Source organism: Netta rufina (genome assembly GCF_964035555.1).
Source record: "Netta rufina genome assembly, chromosome: 8".
Taxonomy (NCBI): Eukaryota; Metazoa; Chordata; class Aves; order Anseriformes; family Anatidae; genus Netta; species Netta rufina.
The window spans coordinates 10931783-10948210 of NC_140131.1; the positions used below are offsets into that span (position 1 = coordinate 10931783).

At 56.3% G+C, this 16428-nt stretch overlaps 1 protein-coding gene across 1 annotated transcript in view; it reads right to left on the minus strand.

Moving 5' to 3' along the window:
• Window positions 1-4489: 4489 nt before the first annotated feature.
• PTPRF (protein tyrosine phosphatase receptor type F) overlaps window positions 4490-16428 on the minus strand; it is a gene marked incomplete at its 5' end in the record, with an annotated part of 233115 nt that continues 221176 nt past the window's right edge. The window contains 9 exons of the mRNA XM_084290689.1: window positions 4490-4593; window positions 4709-4844; window positions 5318-5472; window positions 5810-5935; window positions 6120-6246; window positions 8817-8995; window positions 10852-11137; window positions 12429-12583; window positions 13438-13557. Of these exons, the coding sequence (XP_084146815.1) occupies window positions 4525-4593; window positions 4709-4844; window positions 5318-5472; window positions 5810-5935; window positions 6120-6246; window positions 8817-8995; window positions 10852-11137; window positions 12429-12583; window positions 13438-13557 (1353 nt within the window). The 3' untranslated portion in view covers window positions 4490-4524. The remainder of the gene's footprint in view (window positions 4594-4708; window positions 4845-5317; window positions 5473-5809; window positions 5936-6119; window positions 6247-8816; window positions 8996-10851; window positions 11138-12428; window positions 12584-13437; window positions 13558-16428) is intronic.

Genomic DNA, 16428 nt, shown 5'->3' on the forward strand with positions numbered 1-16428 from the left:
GTCACGCTCTGGCAAAAGGGCAGCAATCAGCCTGAATCGGTGGGAGCAGGACTCCCTGCTCTCGGACATGAGCCGGGTCAGAACATGAGGGAAAAAAAAAAATGTATTTTTTTTTTTATTATTATTTAAATAAAAAGGTCACTCACTGGGAAACTTTACAAGCCCAAACGGCAGCGTTGCTGAGAACAATAGAAGCCGGGGCTGTGGGGGAAGAAGTTTCCAAGTAGCTGTGCAGAACAAGCCCAGAGTTGTTCAGTGCTGCTGTTTCTTTCTTTAATAACTGTTTTGCCCTTGAAAACAACAAAAAAAAAAAAATTGGAGTCCCAAAAGGCAAAGTCGGGGGCAGTGTGTTATCTAGCATGGCTAGGAAGCAAGTCAGGCCTGGCCGGGCACAGCTTTGCTATAGGTACCAAGGGAACGCATAAGAAAATAAAAAGAGCACAAGGGTACCTCAATGCCCATTAATTTACATTTGACCAGCTGCCCTGTACCTGCTGTCCCACCTGCCAAACGGCTCGCTTTCTGCAGACCTTGCCCTCTGCAGAGCTGGTTATCTGACTGCACTGGGGCTACCTCAGAAAATTAAGGCAGGGAAGGTTTTTGCTGGGAAAAAAGCAGAATACAACACAACACAACAGCGCAAACTGCCCAGCTGCACTGCTCAGTGTCAGTGTGCTCAGTCTGAAAGAGAGGTTCCAAAGGAAAGAGGCCAAATTCCTCCTTCGTGCATTGCCTTGGGACCGCGCACTCAAGGATTGGCGCGCGGTAGTGCTGTGAATTCAGGCTGCTGTCGGAGGGAGGGAGGGAGTGACCTCAAACCGGTACCAAAGAAAATGGGGCAAAAAACACCAGCCAGGATAAATTCTTTTTGGCCAGGGAAAGCTGAGAAATGCAGACCAGGCACAGCAGTGCCAGGCACTGGGCACAGGCAGCGTTTCTCATCTGCCTGGAGCACACCACAAGCCTACGTGTTTGGGCTTTTTTTCCCCCTCTTTTGTGAGATTTGCAGAGGTAAATGGAAATAAACATTAAAGGAACAGGTAAATGGAAATAAATGTTAGAGGAACAAGAGCTTTCAAGCTGGTATGACTCCAACCCCCTTGGGCTGGCTTTAGGAGAGCCGTGTGGGCTTTGCGAGAGGAGGCTGGTGCAGTGGGACCTCCCCCACAGACAGCAGCTGTGTTGTGGCTCTCTGACCTCGCTGTCCTCCTGGGGACCATCCCCTTGCCAAGAAGGCCCATCCTTGCTCTTTAGGAGCCTCCTGGGCCTCCCTGTGCACAGAGCCTTTCTTGGCTCTGTGAGGCTGGCACGAGGCTTTTGGTTCTCCCCCTCTGCCTCTCCTCTTTCTACCCAGCCTGTAGGCACTGCCTGCCAGAAAGGTGCTTTGCATGTGGCAAGCAGAGAAGTGGAGCCTGCAGAGGAGGTGAATTGGGAGCGTTCTGTCCCCGTGTCTTCCCTGGGTTGGTTGTAAAAGGTTTGGGCTAAGACCAAGTTACCAAGAGGAGAAGGAAGCCCCGAGTGTTCTTGCAGGATGTGTGTGCAGATGTGGACGTGTGCTGACAACGGGTGTTTCCAGTGAGAGCAAGGCACCGCGCTGGAAGCCACGCAGGGACGAACGGCTCGTGCCGTGCGTGCGGCACTGCCTGGTCAGCGCTCAGCAAGCAGCACAACTGCGCGGGGAAAGCATCGCCACCAGCTGCTGCTCAGCGGCACAGCCAAAGCGTTCTGGCTGCAGCACAGGCAGGTGCTCGCTACCTGCTTCCCAGCTGGCTGGCATCTGACAGCACAATGGTTTATAGCACAGCCTCATCCCTCCCCAAACGTGCCCACATATGAGCAGCTGCGTGCTCAGCCACGCAGCCTTGCCATCGTGGGCCCTGGCAGCACTGCAGAGCAGAGCTCCCCAGTGCCAGTGGTGCTGGCACGTGCCTGTGCACACACACACACACACATCTGCACACGTGCTGTGCCTCACAAGGGCAGGAGCTTGCTGTGCCCTGGGACCTGCAGCCTCTTGTGGAGCTGCCCCACAGCAGAGTGAGAGAAGCTCAGCCAGCCTCAGGTCACCCCAGGTGGAAGCGCTGGGTTTGAACCAGTTGGGCGAGGGGGAAATGCTGCTTTGCATCGGGTGCCTGCTGAGGCATCAGTCTGACCTGGCAGGAAGCGTGACACGTCACAGCTCCTGCAAAGGCAGCGAGCAGCATGTAAGATGCCTGTGATCACATCAGGAAAAGGCTCCTGAAGGATGGACAGGCGGTGAGGCCCCGTCCAGCGTGGCTCTGCCCCGTGCAGTGGGTTTTCCTTTGAATGCTTGTGCTGTGTCCAAGTGCTGCTCCCTAGCAGCTGGCACTGCCCTATTGTGGACATATGCAGGCAGGGCTAGGGCACATACGCAGAGCAGGCGCAGCCACGCAGGGCGCACCTGAAGTGAGTTTCACACCTGCACATCCTCCAGTGCTGGTCTGCACCCAGGGGCCAGGCAATGGTTTCACTGCTCAGCAGTGTCAGCACACGCGTCTGAGCTCGGTGCTACAGAACAGCATTACTGCAGCACCCCAGGAGGCCGGGAGCATCTCAGCCTCCTCCAGGACTCATATTGCCCCCACCACCCACCCCACCAACCCCTCTCTTTCCTGCAAACCCACCAGCAGTCTGTCGCTGCCCCAGCGCAGTCCCGTAGCCAGCCTGCTGGCAGGGAAGGGGATGAAGGTAAACGCTCTTCTGATTAATAAGGATTAATAAGAGGCAGGAGAGCAGCTGGGCAGGGCAGGTCTCACACCATGAGGACCCCGTGGGAGGTGTAGGGCACCTGTGGCTGGGGTGTGCCTGCAGGAAAGGACCTCTGCCAGCAGGCTGGGGAGCACGCCCACCACCGACGGACCCCGGAGCCTCCGCTTATTTCCGAACAAACAGACAGCAAAGCCAGCTTGTATGAAACCCGATTATTCAAATTTATTAACATCAAGAATTATGCAATGATGCTGTAGATTTTTTTTTTTTATTAACAAATAGAAAACAGACTGTATACAACAGTGACCCCTACAGCACTATGCATCCACAAGGTAAAAATGAATGTGTCCTCCAACATTACCAACCCTGGATTGCTGATTTCAACATAGCTTGGATTCTTAACATTCGGAATACATGTGATAATACAATTAGATACCCTTCCACCACCTTTATTCATAACTCAATGCACTTGAAAGAGGGCTGCTCACTCTGTCTTTAGTGCAAGCATGATATAATAAGGAGTATTAATATATAGTACCATTAAATTAAGTCCAGTAGTCTTGCCACATTGGTTCATTAGAACGTCCTGAAGTAGCAGAAAGTACAATATTCTAATGACTTTTAACATTTGCAGGATAGCAGAAATTATAGATACACCCAACCTCGGAAGCCATGTGTACTCCCCCTCCCCTCCCCTCCCCTGCAGCACCCTGCTTCCCACAGGGAGCAGCCGGGGCTGTGCTCCTTGCCTTTGTCAAATGCTCCAATGCACCTCGTGGCTGAGAGGTGACAGGGTGGCGCTTGCACGGACAGAACCGGGGGGCTAACAAAAGGGGCCGTGTCTCGCTGCTTCTGTCCCAGCCCTGGGGACGTGTGGGGCCCGCTCGCTCCTCCTGCCCCCTCCCCAGCGAGACACACAAAAAGGGGCTCCAGAGCCAGGAGCCCGGGGTTTCGGGTCTCTCATGAACAAGGCGACGACAACTCGCGTCGTGTCGGGATCTGCCAATACACACGGTCACTGGGTGGGTTTGACACGCGTCGTGATAGGACTGAACAGTTTCCAGCTGACAAACGGGACCGCTTCTCCAGTGACCCCGCATGCCCTCCCAAACCTACTCAGGAAAAAATGGGGGAAGGGAAAGGCTAAAAAAATAATTGGTAGCTTAGGTCCAGTTCCATGAAATTTCATATTCTACAGAGGATTTAAAAAGCAGCCTACAGGGAATGGAGCCGGGCAGGAACCACAAGCCAGCTGCTGCAAATTACCAAGGAAGCTGCACTAAAATGGGCAGAACCAGCAGTGACTGGGCTGAAATAAACACAGGGCGGTAAAAAATGTAAAAGCAAAAGGAAATTAAAAAAACAAAAACCCAACTCCCAAAGGTTTGGCGGGTCCAGTTCTGCCTCGGCAAAACATTAAGACTTGCAAAAAAATAAAAAATAAAGAGAGAGGAGATTATAAAAACCACTAGTAACTATTTTACATGTTTAAAAAAAAGATCCCATTCCACCCACCTAAAGCCTCGCTGTGAAATGCAGTCGCGTGAGAGAGGGCGAGAGATGCACATGAGCAGAAATGCAGCCAGAGACTGGAAATGCTTTTGGAGTCAGATTCCCTCGTTTGGCGCTGGGGCGAAGTTCCTAAATGCCGTGGTCAGAACTGGTTGGCGTGGAGGTCAGCTGCCTGGGCAGCGCCTCGGTCTGTACAGAAGGACTGAGGAATGGGCGGCTCTGGCTCAGAGGGACCCGTCTCCACTCCTAGACATCCCCACCGCGACTGGAGGAAAGCACTAGTTACGTTGCATAGTGGTCGAAGCTGCCGAGATACTCCAGCGCCGCTCTGTAGCACAGCTGGTACTGGTCCTGCAAGGCACCGAGGGGGGCAGTGTGAGAAATGGGGACGTGAGGACATCGGGCAGCATCCAGAGACGTCGGCTCCCTTCCCTTCCCCAGCACCGTGGGGAGGACGGGCACTCACCTCTGTCTGCACCATGGCCGGCCGCTGTGTCCGCAAGGTCTTCACTGTCTGGAACATGTCCACCACCCCCTCGTAGCGCATCCTCTCCAGCACGATGCTGAGCGTGATGAAGACGCCTGTGCGCCCGACCCCAGCGCTGCGCAGGGGGAGCAAGAGGGGCAGTTAGAGACCCGCTGGCCTCAGCGGGAGCTGCCCTCCCTGCCCCACTCCCTGGAGTGGTGCCAATGTCCCCAGCTCGTGGACCACGGGACCTGCTCGGTGGGGCCAGGAGAGGCTGAAGGGATGCTGCCACACAGAGCTGCCCTCTTGGCCCCATGGCACCCACTGATTCTGCCTCTGAGTGCAGCTGCTGTGGCACCATGGCCTGCCCAAAGATTTGTCCATGGAGCTACGCACCAGAATGAGCAGGAACTGGGCTCCTCTCATCACCTGGCAGAAATGTTGCCAATGATAAATATCCACCCATGGACATTGCCTTCTCCTCGTCCCCTGCTTGCCTCTTGCAGGGGGGATGTGAAGTGTGTGGGAGCTGCCGGGCTGAGCGAGGCAGGGGCATCTCCACGGGCTCTCTGCTGAAGGCAGAGGTGGGTGCTGAGCTGTGCCACTCACCTGCAGTGCACCGTGATGGGCCCATCCTGCCCGAACTGCTCCTTGGTCTTGTGCACCTGCCCGATGAAGTCGATGAAGCCCTCTCCTGTCTTTGGCACGCCCTGCTCAGGCCAGTCTGTGAACTGGAACTGGCGGATGGTCCGTGACTGGCCGTCCTGGGGGGGGAACAGGGGTGTTACACGGGAGCCGTGGGTGAGGGGACAGCGAGAGGCACTCTGCACACACAGACTCTCGCTGCAGGGGAGCCCGTGTTATAAACCTGGCCCATGTGCACAGCACAGGCAAGGCACGGGCTGGTGCTGATAGCGATCAGCGAGCTGCTCACTGGGCCCACACCGCTGGCAAGGAAGGAACTTGCGGTGAGAGGAGCAGCAGGCGTGGGGCAGCAGCCCCTCCTGCCTGCAGCGTTAGGCAGCTCCCTGCTTTTTGGTCCCTCCAGGAGCTGCTGTATGCTCCCCTGGCTGCCCAGGGCTGGGCAGAGGCAGCACTCACCCTGGCATCTGTGACCTTGAACTCGCGGAGGATGTACTGCGGCATGTTGTACTCCGCCATGGGGTCCACCACGAAGTACTGGTAGCGGGCGGAGCGCTCCGCGGGCCAGTACTGGTGGCACTTCTCCTGCGGATGAGGAGCACGGTGAGAAGTTAGCACCCACACCCTGCTGATCCTCCCTCCCACTCCTGGGGCTGTGGGACCACAGGGGCAGCCACGGACACCCCAAGGCTGGGGCGGGGTGTGCTGGGCGGTGATGCCCGCAGAGAGCAGCCCCGCAGCCCCCTCCCACCCCGTGCAGGACTCGTACCCGGCCCATCTCGCGCAGCTTTGTCAGCATCACCACGATGGTGGAGTTGTGCTCCCAGAGCATCCGCCAGAAATCCTCCGTGGTCTCGGCCAGCGGTCCCTGCGTGGCGATGTAGGCCTTCTGCTGCCTGCGGCAAACGAGACTGAGCTCAGACCAGCTCCCACAAGCTGGGGGGCTGGGGGAGCTGGAGGCAGCGCCCCGTGCTGCAGCAGACAGGTCTCCAGGGCTAGCCCCAGACACTGTGGGAGGGATGAGGCTGCCCAGCACGTGGCTTCTGAGAGCTCCCCACACACCTGGTGGGCACCTCCAGGTACAGGATGCAGACAGGCTGCAAGTCCTTCCTGGCTGAGTGTCCCCGTTCCAGCCCCTCCCTGCCGTTCATCCCCAGTGCTGCTGCACCGAGCCCTTTTGGGAACCCAGGCCTGCCCAGGGGGCTGAAAGCACAGCCTGTGCTTGGCCACAGTCCCAGCTGCACCTCCTGCACGTTTACTCCCTGCAGCACCCACCTCCCCTCCCACGGCACGGGCAGGCACAGAGCAACCGAATCAGGTCACCTTGAGCACGCGTACCACCTCATAACCAGGGCGGTGAGGAAACCACTTAATACCATAGTGCAAACATTTCTGAGCCAGCCAAATTTGTTCTGTTCCAGCAGAGCATGTCACAGAGCACCCTGTGTGAGAGCCGCTCCTGTGTCCTGCGTGGCCCTGCCCCATCCCCAATGACAGCACCCTCGGGCTGAGCACGCTCTGCCCCGCTCTGCCGAACCTCCTGACTCACTCGTGGAGTTATCCATCAGTGTCACACACTCTGTGTTGATGGAGCAGAGCATCACTGCTCGCTTTCCATCCCGCCCTAGGAACGGGGCAGCAGCACCTACCACAGCAAGATCTGGGCACTTCCCAGCTCTGTGCCCCGCGCAGGCGATGGCACGGCCACAGCAGCCCCAGGGGATGCCAGAGCATCGCCCTCGTTCGCCTGCTGGGGAACAGGTGAGTGGGGCACGAGTGGAGCAGCTTAAAGGCTCCGGTGACTCAGAAGAGCCAGCTCCTGTGTTCTTGTTCTTTGGTCTGGGAGCACCCAGCCTGGCGCGATCCGTGTGCGGATCCTGGGGCTCGCTCCACCACTGCGGGGCGCCGGAGCCCGCAGGACGAGGGGCTGCATCCTCCCTCCCACCACACTTCAGCTCTCCGCCGGTGCTAAAAATTAATGAACGTGCTGCAGGACAGCTGTAATGTGCAGGATGAAGACAGGGGCTGCTTCAAGGTGGATTTATAAGACGTCGTAAAAAGCAGGGAGTGGGTGTGCGCAACGGAACAAAAGAGCTAATAAAGATGCAGCATCCGTGATGCCTGCAGGACCTCGGGCCAACTGATCTCTGCAGATAACACCAGAGGAAGACTGCTCTGTTCAAAGGGAAGGACAGGAAGAGATAACTGCTCCTTGGGGACGGGGTAGGCAGCAGATGAAATGGTACCACCTGCTGCGCTGGCACCCCCTTCTCTGCGAGTGGCAAAATCAGCATCAGTCGGCTCCAGAGCTGTGACACGGGGCTGCAGCTCTCCTGCCAGACCCCAGGCTGCACAGCTCCCAGCCACACAGGCAGGAGGGAAACGAGGCTGCAGGGACAGCTTTTCTCCAGCCCCTTCCTCCCACCCCATTACTCTGTCCCACCCTGAGGGAGCCTGGCTCGCTGTGGTCTGGCTGTGCTGAGAGATTCCCAGAGTTGCTCCCTGTCTGCTCCCTGCCTCCTCTCACCCCTGCACAGGACTTCCCCGGGAGCCCTTCCTGGGCTCAGCTGCTGGAGCAGGGAAGGAGGCACGGAGCTGCTGGGCAGGCAGCACTGACACCTGCTCCCTTTGGCACTGCTCATCGCTCCTGGGAGGCCACCAGCCCGTCGGCAGCGTTTGGGCAGTGACACACTGGAGCAGGACCTGCTGCATCCATCGCTGCATCCCCTGCTCCTGCGCTGGGTGACCCTGCTGCAAGGGTGCACAGAGAGACACAGGAGCGAGTCCTGTATGTGTGTCACTGGGATTTGGTCTGGATTATTGGCCAGGGAACGGCTGGGAAGGAGATGTGGTCACCAGGCTGTTCTCCTGCATTCCTTTCTCCTGGCACTTAGCATCAGAGAATACACGTATGCTGCCAGCAGTTAGATACAGAAACTCTAAATATTATTGCCCTTCTAGATCTCAAGTTGTGCTTTCTAAAAGGTATCCTGGAGAGCAGAACCCAGCGATGGGCTCTCCAGTATCCAGCACCAGCCCCGTCTGAGGACCCACAGACACCCCAAAATCAAGGTGTGGGTGAATGGGCCTTGGGCTCCTGCCCGGATCAATGCAGCACGAGCATGCTGCTACCCCTGCTTGCTGCAGCTAGCGAAGGGGATGGGTTTGCATTAGATGCTGCAGATGTAAAATGGAGTTGCCTACCAGAAGGTCCTGTAAAACACCGCAGGAGCCAGCCAGCACAGCCTCCTGTCCCAGCCATGGGGGCATCTGTCTACAGCAACACAAGCGAGCCTGGCAGCCCTCACTCACTAGCGGTCTTCACACATCATAACTGAAGCTTCTGAGAGGACAGAAACTGACAAAATGCAGCACGATGATCCTCAGCCTGCTTCCAGGCAGCCAGGCCCAATCTGTGGCAAAAGGGAGAAGGCAGCCCTGCCCTGGTTCCTACGTTGGCCCTTACCTGTACCCGTCTATGAAGCTGGCGTTGATGTAATCGGAGCCCTCAACGCCCCGGATGGGCTGCAGACAGACTCTTGTCAGCTCGTATGGCATGATGTTCACGAGGCGGTTCTTGAATTTGTTGCATGGGAGGTTGGCACTGATGAAACGTGAGGTATGTGCTTTAGAGTTGGCCAGCAGCTGCAGGGGGAAGAGAGACGTCAGACCCCGCTGGGCACACAGCAGTCTGGGGTGAAATTGGGACCCCAGCAGCAGGCCTGGCAGGGGCCCCCTGGCACAAATCCACATTCCTTCCTCTCACCGAGGGACATCCCCTGGGGACTAGATCCTTCTGGGCCAGATGGAGGGCTGTGCCTCTGTGAGGAGGCAGGCTGCACCTGGCTGCTCTGTCTCACACTAGGTCGGTCTGCTTTTCAGTGCCGTGTCTGCTGTGGCACCCCTAGCTACGGCACAGCCTTCTGCTGGCTTTTGGTGCATGGCTGCAGGTGACAGCAGTTCCTCTCCAGGAAGCAGCACGGGGAAACCATCGGTGCAGCCCTGAAGCTGCACGTAGGGGAGCAGAGACCCGCACGCGCTCTCTGACCCACGAAGGCCAGCACATGAGGCCGTGCCCCTCGCTGAGCCAGAGACATGGGCTTAGTGGCAGCAGAGAAGGAAGGCTTTCCATCTCCCAGCACTGTCTTGCTATTTACTTCTCACCCCAGAAGAACCCAAGAGAAATGTGAGAACTGTGACATATTTAGGCAAAGATCTATTCTGGGTTACTGTGAGACATTTTATGATTTTATGGTTCCCTTTGAGCCCTGTAAATTGGAGTCATGGTAAATGTGTTACTTAGATCTGCTGGCAGAGACATTCAAACAGAAGTATCCTTTTTTCTTTTTTTTCTCCAAGACTCTCCTAGCATTCCCCGAGCCACCTTTCCCTCTGTGCGTGGCAGCTGGTCCTTGGCTACAGGAGGACAGGGGCCTCTTTGGGAAGCAATGCAGCCCCACGAGATCCTCCTGTATCCTGCTCCCTAAGGTTTCCCAAGCAGTGGACGCTGTCAGGGCACAGAGTGGGGACAAATGTTATTGGTTTTTTAGAATAGAGTTACCAGAGCTGAGCCTAATTCTGTGGCAGCCTTGGGGGGGCTTTCAGGGCAGGTGCCACCACGAGGAGGTGACACCTTCCTTGCTCTGCAGAGGCACCTCTACTGTCTCACGTCCAGGGCACCTGCAGCTCTGCTGACCACAGGCCAGAGCTGCTCAGTTTTTCCCGGTTTATGCAGAAAGTCAGTATTTTACCTCACCTGCTCCTTTGCCATTTGGTGGGAATTCCCGGGGTGAGGCTGTATTGCTGCAGTTCATTTCACAGCCTGCATGGTCTGCTAGCTCCCTGCATGAACTATATTCCCCTGCATGAGTTCACTGGACTAACGCACCTCACCTGAGAACATGAGCAGTTAACAGAGCTCGTTTCCATCTCCAAGGCTGTAATAAATATTTGCAGCAGGCAGTCTCAGATACGGATAGCAAAATGAGGGCACGGCTTCTTAAAAGCAGTATGTCTTAAAACACTGCTTTCACCAATTCCAGCCACTGAGGCTCGGTGTCTAGGTGGTTAAAAGATAACAGAGCTCAGCATTGAAGAAATGAGACTATAAACGTCTCACATATTTAAATTGGAGCCGTTTCCAGACAAGTTGTTCACAGTAACATCAATTATCACTAACACGATCTGCATCTGATTTCAGATGCAGCTCCTGCTGCACAGTGAACCTAGAGCAGAACGTGCTGCTGCGAACTGCGCATCCATCTGCCTTTTATATTCTCCCCAGAAGCTGCCAATCCAGGGGGGGACAACGGCTGACACGAGCTTTACAATTCAAATGTACTTTAAATCACTGCCTACCTGGTTTAGAAACACGTAAAAGAGTAACTGCCTGTAATGAGCCGTCTCTCTCCTCTCCCAGCCCCTGGACGAGCGTTTCAGTGGGGCTGTGCGGGCACACACAGGGCCCCAGGGAGGGGGGCTGCTGGGGCGCTGTCACCAACCTTGAATTCCAGCTCCATCGCAGTGACACTCTCGCCTGGCGGCACCTGGGTCAGCTTCTGGATGTGAGCGAAGAGGTTGCGTGCAGGCACCTCGGTATTGCCGCATGTGGCTGCTTCCAGCAAGGCCTCGTGGATGAAGATGTACTGGTCCTCCGTCTGCACCATGTAGTTGCGCTGTGAGCGCATGCACGTCACGTGCCCGTAGATGTCCACGGTCTTCTCGTGCTTCATCCGCTCCAGCATGGCGTCGATGACAATGAAGCACCCAGTTCGGCCCACGCCGGCGCTGCGGGAACAAAGCACTAGGTCTGAGAGGATGCCGTCCCTCACGGGCACCAGGCGAGCTCTGCTCTCGTGTAGGAGAGCACCCGGATCTGGAGCAGAGAGAAGGCTGCTCCCCACGTTGCGGGCTAACGAGCTGAGCCCCAAACAAGAGGTGACAGGAGAAGCAAGAGAGAGTAGCAAGGGAGAGCATGGGAGGCTACTCAGCCCTTCTGCTGTGCCTCTCTCCCTGAAGGAGCAGAAAGGACACGGTGTCACCCTGCTGGTGCAGTGACAGGGAAGGAGAAATGAGTTTGACAGCCAGAAGAGTGACAGCATACATGTGGAGCTGGAAGACGTGAAGTCCAGGCTGGGCTCCAGCACCAATGAAACCCATAAATTTAATGTCTGATTGTTCCTTAACCTGGGTCACTGTTCCCTAACCTATAAAACGAGGCCAGCCAGCCCCAGAGGGGAAAGCAGCAAGGTGAGGTCATGCATTTCTATGGCGACCCCTTCACTCAAGCACTGGAAGCCTCTCTGCATCTGCTGGAAGGGCAGCAGCGACCCCCAAACTTTTCACCAGGAGAGTGAAAACAACAGACACGCTGTCACGGCATGTAAACACAGTCAGAGATATGGAGCTAGACATTTCCTCATTTATGGTGCAAGTCAGATCCTTAACAGGGCCTTAATATAGCTTGTTTGTGTGTTAATTATATCCCACTCCCATCTGAAACAGAGCATGAAAGAAGAGCATTAAGCACTGCTGGTAAGGCGTATGCCGGAACAGCAATGATGGAGTGGTTTGTTCAGTAATAGTCCCCACTCGGCTGCTGGAGATAAATCTTGCCTGGATAGGATGCTGAGCCTTAGCAGACTAATATTTTTGCTTAAAGAGCTCCCTTTCTACCCCGCTAAAGAGTTCTACTGTAAATACTGTGTATAAACGTTGGTACAGGTCACTGCACGCGTGTCTGTCAACGATGTGCCTCTGAAAGGTACCACCTACTTATACCAGGCTCAGATCACTTCATCTTCAAACTGCACTTCCATTTTTGCAAGAAAACCTGTGTTCTGGGACTCTCTGTACAGCAGTGCTATTCAACCTGACATAGCAGAAGCAACACAACCTTCACTGCTGGATTGCCATTGCTAATTGCCAATCTGTTCCCAGCCCAAGCACGTAGTGCCGGTTACACTGCCGTGAAACCTTCCTGCAGGACCAGGAGGTGCCACTTCCAGGGGGACAGGGCAGAGCTCCTGCAGCCAGAAGGCAGGAGCCCAGGTGCAGCTTTGTGAACACGCCGTCCTACCTGCAATGGACAACCATGGGCCCGGCATCGGGTGGGTTACAGGCCTTGACCCGTCGCAGGAAAGCTAGGATCGGGGTAGGGTATTCTGGCACCCCGTGATCGGGCCACGCCATGAACTGGAACTGCCGCAGCTCTCGCTTCTCGCTGGAGCCATTCTGTTGAGGACAGAGAAAAGCTTTCATGTGAGGACAGTATCACCATAGGACGGGCATCCGCTGCTGGGGTAACGAGGTATCCAGCCGGCCGGGTAACAGCAGGCATTTAAGGCTGTGTGTGATCACACATTTACTGGGGTTTTGCCGCTGAAAAGTAGGAGGCAAAATATAGGTTCCTTGCAAGGCCTCTGCATGGATGCTCTGAGGAAAGCAGCAGAATGGCTCTGAGTAGTGGAGCAGACGGACAGGAAGGTGAATGAGCCATGAGTCTCCCCACCCCTCTGCACCACGGCTCCCTGGGATGGCTGATCAGCACTGCGCCTCCGGGACTGCCCTGTGGAGCCTCACGGGGTGAGGAATCTGTGCAGCAATGTGGGAGGACTGGCTGGGCGAGCGCTGGGGACAAGATGCCTTCCTGGGGTGTGAGCAGGTCCCCAGCATGGCAGGGCTGTGCTCTGAGGCCGTGCACAGCCTGCCTGCACTGCTGTGCCACGCTGCTGCTGGCGCTGCCTCCGGGGATTGCCCAACACTAATGAGGTACGCAGCAGGCAGGAGAGAAGGACACACACCAACGGCAGCACGGCTCCTCCATTTGCATTATTAGTGACAGCAGCACTAAAAATCCCCTGCCTCCCGTGTTGTCCATCTAATGGGAGGCCAGCTGTTACATGCACACTCGCCAGAGGCAAGCGTGGCCTCTGCTCGGGGGCCCTCCACAGGGTCTGAGCGCCTACATTAGAGCATCAGGTGTCCTGGCTAAAATCTGCCAGCGGCCAGATGCACCCGAGGAACAAGCAGCTGCCTCTGCCTGGGGCCACGCTGCAGCCCCAGGAGCAGCCCAGCCCGTGCCATACCTTGTACAGGGCAAAGGTCCTGACGGTGTAGGTCGCCAGCTCGACTGTGTCCAGCAGCGTGACCTGGATCATCCCGTAAGTTTCCGTACCCCGGCTCGGCCAGTACTGGTCACACTTCACCTGCAGGGAGGAGAGGAGAAAGGGTCAGTACTTGGCTGGGGCCTTTGGGGTGAGAAAAGGATGGATGTGGAAAAGAATCACCGTGCAACGGGTCCCAAACACCCCTCATCTCCCCCTCCCGACCTTCACAGCTCCTGCTGCAAGCCTGCTTGGCAGACAGCCCCAATACATCCCCAGGGCCCCAGCCCTCCTGCTCCTTCCTCTCCCTGTGACTCCCTCCCTGCTCACCTGCTGATGCCCTCCTCCTCCTCCACTATTCACAGCTCAGCATTTGCAACTGACTCCTTCGGCTTTCTCCTCTCCAGCCCTGAGCTCCCTCATTTAATTTGGCACCCTGAGCTCCCAATTTCATCTGGCACCTGGCTCCCACCCCGCGGAGCTGCAGCGCCCGGCTGACAGCAGGAAGACTTCATTCCCACCCCTGTGCACTGCACCGAAAATGGTTTCCCGCCCTAGGAGAGGAGTGAATGGAAGATCATCTGTGCTTGTCAAGGAATAGTAAACTTAATTATTAGCTGAGCGTGTTTACAGGGGAACGTGTGGGAAGGGAAACAACAGGCTTAATTAGAAATCAATGAACTTCTGCCTTTTAATTGAAGGCACTTTAAGCACCGTGGGGCTTGCGAGAGCGAAGAAGCCACATCCTGCATTCCGCCTGGTTGCCGGAGCACTGTAGCCTGGGGTCAGACGGATGCATCTGCCCCTGCTTTTTGGGGTCTGCACAAGTGCCCGGAGCGGGGCTGCCCGCTGGGTGCCCGGCACCTCCTGCCCTCCATCTGCTCTGCTGCCTCGGCTCTGTGCTCACGGCATGGCCGGCCCCGTGCGCATCTCTGGAGGGTTCTCCTCCTCGCCTGGCACAGAGCAGCACATTATTTTACGCTGACTGGCTGCAGAGCCAACAACTCGAGGTCACAGACCTTCTTTCACAGCTAAACTCATCCTGTCCTCATGAGCGGGTGGCAGCTGCAGCCGCATCCCCGGCCACCTGAGCTTGCCTCTCCCGGTTTGGGGATGATGTGACCCCTTTCTAGAGGCGGTGGGGGGACAGAAGGGCAGCCACTTGCCCCGTCCGTCCCCCCTGTGCTGGCCTGCCCCTTGCTGCAGCTTGCACGGAACGTCCCCGAGGCTGACCCACGCCACGGGGACAGCAGTCCCCTCCTGCCACCCACGCACCACAGTGCCGTGTGTGCTTGAGCACAAAACAAACTTCAGAGGAGTTCCCTGTGAGGGATAATAGCAGCGCCCGGGCTGGTAATTGAAAATTATTTATTCATGACCAGATAAGAGTCAGTCACATTTTCTGCCAAATTTACCCATAATGTTTATGCCCCATTTTCAAGCTCTGTAAATTTTATGCTGAAGCCGATGCACTGTGGCACTACAGCAGATAAGAGATGTTTTCTTCTGGCGGTGCTTGCTTCTCATTAACTTAAGGAGCACGGTAATGTCCTCAACAGCCACTTATGGCAGCTCTGCTGAGTGCTTCCTGTCCCTCCCCTTCGGTGCCCTGTGCCCAAGAGCAGCCGGGCACCTCTCCTCGGCTTGAGAGCTCTGCTCTGCTCCTGGCCTGACTCACGAGCTCCAAATGGCACCGAGGGCTGGAGCAGGACCTGGCTGCCAGAGTCCCCTTGCCCCAGATCCCCTGGCTGAGCACCCCTCTGCACCCCTGCCTGGGGACACGGAGCCCCACGAGATGTTACAAGCTGGGGATGGCTGCTCGGGGTCGGGGCTGGGACAGAAGGAGCCTGGAGCTGCTCGGGGAGACCTCCCTCCTCCACCCTGCTCTGCCGGGCTCTTGAGGATAGCCCAGGGAGGGAGAAATCCTGCTTTAATGCCTCTGTCGTGCAATGCGCCCCAGCTGGGACACGCCGTGCTCGCAGCTCCGGGAAAGCTAATCTACAATGTGTGTTTCTGAACTGCCACCGAATGATTCTGAAACTGATTGTAAAGCTTTGAAGGCAGCTAAATTGCACAATCCAGCCATTTCTATCCTTTATGTGCCTCTCGCTTTGTGAAAACATGAAAAAGGGAGGATGATTTGGACCATCAAGCCAGCTGAAATTGCAGACCATAAAAGCTGATGCTCTTTAAAGATTTTTTCCCCCTGCAGCTCAGGAGCCCTTTAAAGCAGTGTCACCCCCACAGGGCTGCAAAGCTTCTGCTGGTCCTGGTCGGCTTATCTGCAGGCAGCACTGCCGAGAGGGACAGGAGAGCTCACCTGGGAAGGAGGCAGAGCCTGCCCTGCGCTGGGCACCTCACCACGCTGCCCCGCTGCCCCCTGCAGCTGCAGACACAACCCTGTGCCTGCTCTGAAGGCCCTGGACAAGGGGACTTTCCAAGGTCACCCATGGTAAAGCCTGCAGCTCTCCTCAGGGCTCTGGTCACCCCCTGCCCGTGACAGGGTCTCCCAGCCTGTCCTGTCACCAGAAGACTGGACCCAGCCCCGCCACCCGCACCGTGTTTCAGACACAAACCAATGCTGCAGAGGTCATTAGGGGATGACACGACGGGAGTGTGCTGGGGGGAGATAATGCACGGCTCAGCAGCACAGACATGTCAGGCAAAGACAAGTGCCTGGGGGGTCGAAGGGAGCTTGTTATCTTGGAGGAACACGCACCTTGGAGTGCCTTCGCACAGCTGAGCAGCCCAGAAGTTGAGTGAGTCAGGACTCCGGGCATGGATTTGCTTGGCAACCTAAAAGGGCTTTTCCTTGCACTTCAAACATATGCTCCAGACTGAAATGGGGAATCACAAAGTCCCTGAATGATTCCTCACTGAAGAGAGTGAACCATCAGCACCTTCTGGTCTTGCTCAGCCCATTTGCTGGGAAGGCAGTGCCGCACATTTTTACCCCCTGGGTTGGGTTGGGGA